The following is a 6,961-nucleotide window of genomic DNA, read 5'->3' on the forward strand; positions in this document are numbered from 1 at the left end:
GACGAGAGGGGTGGAACATAAGCTGGACGACTGGAGGCTGGTTCGAAGGACGTGCCTGGGCTCGCTGGAACAAGAGACGCTGGCGGAGGACCTCCATGGTGGGAGGCTGCTTTGCCGGTGAGGCAAATGCATACATTTCCAGGGCCATCACCTTGGAAGGGTGCTGTACATGCGAGGACTCGAGCTCGATGAGGTACCGGCACAGGGCGATACACGCCCGAGGTGCTAATTTCCACACATTTGCGCACCCAAAGGATTCGCTTGTGGCGGTCGATAGCGCGCTCACCGGCAAGGCCTTGGGCGATCTGCAGGGCGTGCGACTCCTTGCCGTTCTCAAGGAAGATGTTCCGCATGGGGCCAGATTCCCTCATGATGATTATGCGGAATTTTCCTGGCGTGGTATCACGCTTGAAGAAACGCTAGACTTGGGGTACAATGGAGTTGTCGAAGAACGACAGGAGCTTCGAGAGCTGGCGGGATCGGCCGTTGTCGACTGCCTTACCCAGCATCTGGAGAGGCTTCGTTGTTATGAAGTCCCGAACTCAGTTGATTCATGTTGCGATGAGAACAGCATCTTGGTCCCTCAGTTCATAGGGAGTGCGCTCGTCGGTGTGCCTGGCCGAAGACATAGCTAGTAGGGGATAGATTAAAAACTTATAAAGAAATGAAAAATTCTCCTTAGGGAAAGTATACGAAACAGTTAATGACAGGTATTCGATATGTATCTATACGAGGCTACAAATGTATCACTTTGGTGGCACTGTGACGGTGGGATAAGCGAGTATCTAAAAGAAAATTTGCGAGTGTGCGACGGGTGTAGGTGATACGTTCTTGCAGCGCGTAGTGGGGCAACCGGTTAGGGTTGGGCTGATCACGAATCTATGGAATGCCAATCTCGGGCACTGAAGCGGAAGCTGATCTCCTTGTTGGGCGCCGAAGGATTATGGGAATCCGCCCAGGCAGCATATCAGGGAAGCTAGGCTGGCTAGGTCTTACACAACGTTCAAAATTAAAATCTAGCGCAGTGCCATCCCCGTCCCGGGGGCGCGTAGCCATTTGTATTAAATTTACTGTTTAGGGATTTGCTATACTATTTTGGAGGTTATGGGTTCGTTTCTTGTTTTTGGGTGTTGGTTGATCCAGACCCTCTCTGCTTTCGGTCTACTAAAACTGACACTTCGCGAGCGCTATTTTTATATATGAAAGTATACTGAAGACATCTATGCCGTGGGCAAGGATGGTATCAGACTACTCTGCTTTTAAGAAGTTAAAGCTCGGGTATGTAGGAATAAACGTTTTTGAAAGGCGAACGCTGGGAGAGCTGGCTGCCATATTTGGAGTCGGTCAGAATAGGCGGCAAAACAAAAGTATCTAGTCGAGTTCATATCCAGGAAGCCTATAGCCATGGAGATACCTGGCAGACATCAGTAGGCAGCTTAATGTGATTCGCCTCACCAAGGAACGGAGCTAGACGCATTCAACACGTTCCCAGTTGTAGAGTCTGAGATTGGTGAAATTGTAAGTGCGATGTACTCTCATTAACTGCGTAGCACATCAGGGTGTTGGTTGCGTACGGATAGCTTATACACCACCCAAGGATTGTCAGACAGTTTATAGCTAGACTATAGAGCTAAGGCTAAAATAGCATGCGGCCCATCGCAGACGATGACAGCCCACCGAGCGAGAGCGATAACGCCATCAGCATAGTTTATGAAGCCATACTTCTCGTGGTTATCTACAGATCTCCGATTGTATGGGCAAGCGTTGTTGGACATAGATACAAGCATAGACTAGCTAATTACCAGCACAAAGGTACGGCTCTTTATAGTTCCAGCCTCATTCTTACGTAACACGTGTAAAAAACATATACACACGATATATATAAATATAAATATATATACACACTTTAGCTTATGATGTTTATTTGATTGAAATTGAAGTCGATACCACAATCATGATAGATGATCAAGGATACTCTCTATTCATCCGTCATTGCATCTGTGAGTGAAGGAGACAACAAACGTGTGTACAATTAGTGAGTGCTCAACAGATGTTCGATACGGTTTGTGGTATGATATGGAACGCATTTGTGGACATCTAACAAACGAGTTGACAATAAGTGTGAGATCAGCAGTTCATTGATACGAGGGACTGCACTGGAAGTACAGAGTATGATATTTAACATGGACATGTGACAAACCAAGTATTGTATAGACATAACCCCAAAAGCGACAGAGGTTCGTTCTCGTGGACTCAATGGTTCAGTCGCGCACAGAGTGTCAGCTGAGACTAATATTGACCACATACACATAAACTACAAACGATACGGAACAGATTCAAATACATACACAATATATGAGCATACATATACATACATATACACATAGGCACAGGCACACGCATATACATAAATACAAATATACATACCCTATAACGCAAACGCATAAGCTATACATATAGAAAAACATACCCCCATCAGCAGCGGGAGTTTCCGTCGCGGTGGTATCCGTGGTAGTGGTTTCAGGCACAGCAGAGTCGGCTGTGGCAGTTTCTGTTGCGGCCTTTGTAGTCGCGTCCTTCTTGGGTCGTCCCGATCTTCGGGGCGGGCCACCTAAAACATATAGTTTTGGAGTAAACATCAATTCTAGGGCTGTACTCTCTAAGCCCCACAAAACACGCAGCTTACAACACCAGCCATGTCTATGCACACACAAATAAAAAGAACAAAGTTCACATAACTAGCTCTCCTTCCAGGCAGGTATCTATGATGTCGAAACTCGAGATAGAACAGTGTGAATACATGCTCATTGAACGCCAGGGTATCATACAGACACACAGATACTCGCATGCGCACAACTACTGACAGACAATTGCAGATATCACCTACCACAGCATACATATATATAAGTGAACCTTTGCCGTACAAAATGATACTGTAACATAATGATACTATAGTATAACAATAACAATAACAATAGCAATAACAATATTGTATCAACGGATATATGCATATGGAACCAATTGTCGAGGATATCCAGGTAGCAAGCTAGTACTTCTCTCTTAAAAGAAGAATCGTTTTGGCCCACAAAAGCTACAGTTGTATACAGATACATAGATTAAATTTAGACATACACGTATTAATCGTAATGTGTGGATATGGATATGAATATATATATATATATATAAATACATACACACACACACAGACATATACATATCTATAATGTATATATACATACCTTCATCAAGATTATCGAGATATGACGTGAGCTCTTCTCCCTCAAGGATGGTGAATGATTCGTCTTTGCCCACAATTCCAACAGACGCATTGGCAGTGGTCAATTCTGTGCCGTTGGGCAAAGAGTCTCTAAGTGCTCGAAGTCCGTGACGGATCAAGGCAGTCCTCTCAGCTGTACATTTTGTGAATGAGAATGTGTATATATGTGTGTTAGCATGTTCTCAACACAGACACAGACACAGACAGACAGACACACACATATATATAATCAAGTGTGTATAATCTGGATATTACAATATGTGCGTATTGGTGGTGATGAGATCTGTACCATTACAAACAGTCTTGATGTGCGCGATGACCATGGAAGATCAATAAACACCTCTCAGTTGTATGTACGGTTGTGAGATATAATACCACTAGTGACAATTTGCAATGGATATTCAATATAAGTGAATTTTAGACGTGGGTGCCCAGCGATAGATTCTGATGATTAAAATACTAATTGAACAGGAAAAAAACACATGAATATATATATATATATGTATATATATACATACATACATACATACATATATACATAAATATACATATGTATAAGCATGTATGTACATGCATACATAAATAGACATACACTAACATTATAACACATATATATATATATTAGTGCGCACTAACGTAAGGAAAAACACATACCATCAGGGAAGTCTTCCAGTTGACGTTCCAGGTAGGTACGTGCCGATTGCGAGCGCGCGCCAATGGCCATGGCTTTGCAGTCGAAGAAATTGGCGGACGGGCACAAGTGGTACAGATGGGGTCCATTGTCCTGTGATATTATACAGTACAAGGTATTCCAGGTGTATAAGCAGATACGCATGCCACAGATATATACATACATACATACACACATATATATATATACTTACATGCATATGTATATGCATATACATATACACCTAGACGTGCATATATACATGCATACATACAAAGACACACACACATATATATATATATGTATGAACTATATCGATAAAAAGCACTAACATAAGTGGTACAGAGGGGTCCATGATTCCGTGCAGTGATTCAGCACAAATTATTGTAGGTATTTCATGCAGATGTGCAAGTTGTGTCAGTGTATAAAAATATATATACACAAAAATAATATGCGCAGATTAGGCTCATTGTCTCATGTGATGATTCAGCAAACAGCACTCTAGGTGTGGACGCAGATCATATACATAACCACGCCATCCAGTCTTCGTCTAAATCGCCCAATGTGCTCACCAGTCGAACATATGCACAGGCACAGGAACAGGCATAGTCACAGGCATAGTCGCATGCATATATATATATATATATGTATGTATATATGCATTCATACATACATACATTATATATATATACTATATATATATATATATGTATGTATATATGCATTTATACATATATTTATACATACATTATTTATATATATATATATATGTATGTATATATGCATTTATACATATATTTATACATACATTATATATATAAACATATACAGACAGCAGTATAAACATATGAGAATACAACTATCACATCCACTCACATACATCATAGCCCACAATTAGCTGCCCCACGCCGTACGGTCTGCGTCCGTATCGCTGTGTAGTGATCTGTGCCTTGTCGCCCAACGTAGTGACCAGTCGAATGGTCGGTAGAGGGCAGTCAAACACGTACTTGTTGTTAAGACATTCACTTCGCATAAACTTGGTGAGCACCCGCGCGTCTGACGTCAATCCCGCAATGGCCGTCCCGATATGGTCGTCTATTTTTAGAAGCTTCTTCTGATGTGCAGATAACTCGCTGGCTGGTCGCTGTTGGAGCGGAAGTGGATGAGATATAAATATACGAAGGAGGATATAGGGGACTGGGAAGATTGATCACTATACTTCAATGTAACTATGATCTGAAACGTTCTTTACATATATTTTGGCCGGTAGGTGAAACACACTGAGCTGATGTTGTATTTAACGTATACTAAAAAGTGAACAAGTTCAAAAGAATATGTATGCAAACCAATCGTGCATGTTCCACCTAAAGTCGAGTTATATGTAATATCACAATAGCGACAGTTAGAACAAGGATACCTCTCTCCTCCATATGGATTGACTCTTTATATAAATATATCATAGACTAACCATCGGGCGAATGAATATGGGTGCTGAAATACAGATCCACCTGGCACATATACGCGTAAATGCCGGCAAGAATAAATACAAATACATATACATATATACATACATACATATAAATATATATATGCTTATATATGATGTATATATATATAATATATATATATATATATATCCATATACATATAGGTGTGTGTGTGTATGTGTGATACAAGCCAATGCCAAATGCATAGGTCTTTGATTTAAGTACATATACATATAGATATAAATACATCTACAATACATATACACACTACCATACACATGCAAGCTTTCACAGTCGCATACACATATGTGGTTGCAGGTTCATACCTTGAGGCCAAAGAGTGCGGCGTGGGTCTTTGATTTGATACCTACAGCACACGATCCTTGGTTAACGGCTTCCATCGCATACTCAATCTGGTGGATGCGTCCTTGTGGACTCCATGTGGTAATGTCGTTGTCATACTGGTTGCGAAACTGGAGAAAATGGATGAAGGAATAAGGTGAGATGTGGGAATATATGAAAACAAACGTATGAATGAATGTTGATCTATAGAAATACAGCCGTATATGTGCACGAAAATAGTAAGTCAGGAGGAGGTATGTGTACATATACCAGCGCGTGCCCTGTCTATGTATGCATGCATATTGCATATGTATATGTATGTATCTTGTCTACATATATATATATATATGTCTACTTCAATATATATACCTATACATATGAATATAAATTATTAAACCTATATATATATATATATAAATTTGTACGAATATATAAATATACAAATAAATAGATGTATAAATAAATACATATATAAACACACATATATATATAAACTATATATATGTATATGTATATACTATATATATATATATATACATATGTATATATACATTTACATACATACATACATACATACGTACATATATATATATATATATATACTTTTGTGAGAATATATATATTAAAATATATGCTTTTGTTGTGTACATATGTGAATATATATATATATATAAATTATATATATATATATATATATATATATATACATCCATATATATTTATAAAATTATATATATTTATAAAATATATATGTATATGTATATACATATATATATGTATATTTAGTATATGTATATACATTTATATATGTATATTTATATACTTATTATATATATATATATATATATTTATATGTAGATATAGATATATATACATTATATTTGGATATATATATATATATACATATACATTATATTTAGAGAGAGAGAGAGATATATATATATATATAATGTATATATAAATATATATATTTACATATACATGTATAAACATATATATATACTGTATACTATATATATGTATATGTACTAACTATATATATATATATATATACATATGTATATATACATATACATACAAACATAAATACATACATACGTACATATATATATATATATATATACACTTTGTGTGTACATATGTGAATATATATTATATATATATGCTTTGAGTGTACATATGTGA

The 6,961-nt window shown here is 37.8% G+C and overlaps 2 protein-coding genes across 2 annotated transcripts; one reads left to right on the forward strand and one right to left on the reverse strand.

Moving 5' to 3' along the window:
- Window positions 1-1,052, forward strand: SARC_06739 (hypothetical protein). Its single transcript, XM_014299345.1, has one exon. It carries the CDS (start codon window positions 96-98, stop codon window positions 633-635), a length of 540 nt encoding a protein of 179 aa, XP_014154820.1. The 5' UTR covers window positions 1-95; the 3' UTR covers window positions 636-1,052.
- An 857-nt stretch (window positions 1,053-1,909) lies between these two features.
- SARC_06740 (proteasome subunit alpha type-1) lies at window positions 1,910-5,918 on the reverse strand. Its single transcript, XM_014299346.1, has 6 exons — window positions 5,761-5,918; window positions 4,828-5,091; window positions 3,932-4,061; window positions 3,240-3,410; window positions 2,471-2,611; window positions 1,910-1,998 (listed from the first exon to the last, which is right to left on the reverse strand). The coding sequence occupies exons 1-6, from the start codon at window positions 5,833-5,835 to the stop codon at window positions 1,979-1,981; spliced, it is 801 nt and encodes a 266-aa protein (XP_014154821.1). The 5' UTR covers window positions 5,836-5,918; the 3' UTR covers window positions 1,910-1,978.
- Between the last annotated feature and the right edge of the window lie 1,043 nt (window positions 5,919-6,961).

Source organism: Sphaeroforma arctica (genome assembly GCF_001186125.1).
Source record: "Sphaeroforma arctica JP610 unplaced genomic scaffold supercont1.494, whole genome shotgun sequence".
Lineage (NCBI taxonomy): Eukaryota > Ichthyosporea > Ichthyophonida > Sphaeroforma > Sphaeroforma arctica.

What these genes read in the sequence shown, in the direction of transcription:
- SARC_06739 (XM_014299345.1), top strand. Translation starts at nt 96, where the DNA reads ATGGTGGGAGGCTGCTTTGCCGGTGAGGCAAATGCATACATTTCCAGG.
- SARC_06740 (XM_014299346.1), bottom strand. Translation starts at nt 5,835, where the DNA reads ATGGAAGCCGTTAACCAAGGATCGTGTGCTGTAGGTATCAAATCAAAG. An exon ending in CCGCACTCTTTGGCCTCAAG is followed by an intron (nt 5,092 to 5,760) that starts GTATGAACCTGC and finishes CCGCTCCAACAG; the next exon opens with CGACCAGCCAGCGAGTTATC. An exon ending in AACTCCCGCTGCTGATGGGG is followed by an intron (nt 1,999 to 2,470) that starts GTATGTTTTTCT and finishes CTTCACTCACAG; the next exon opens with ATGCAATGACGGATGAATAG.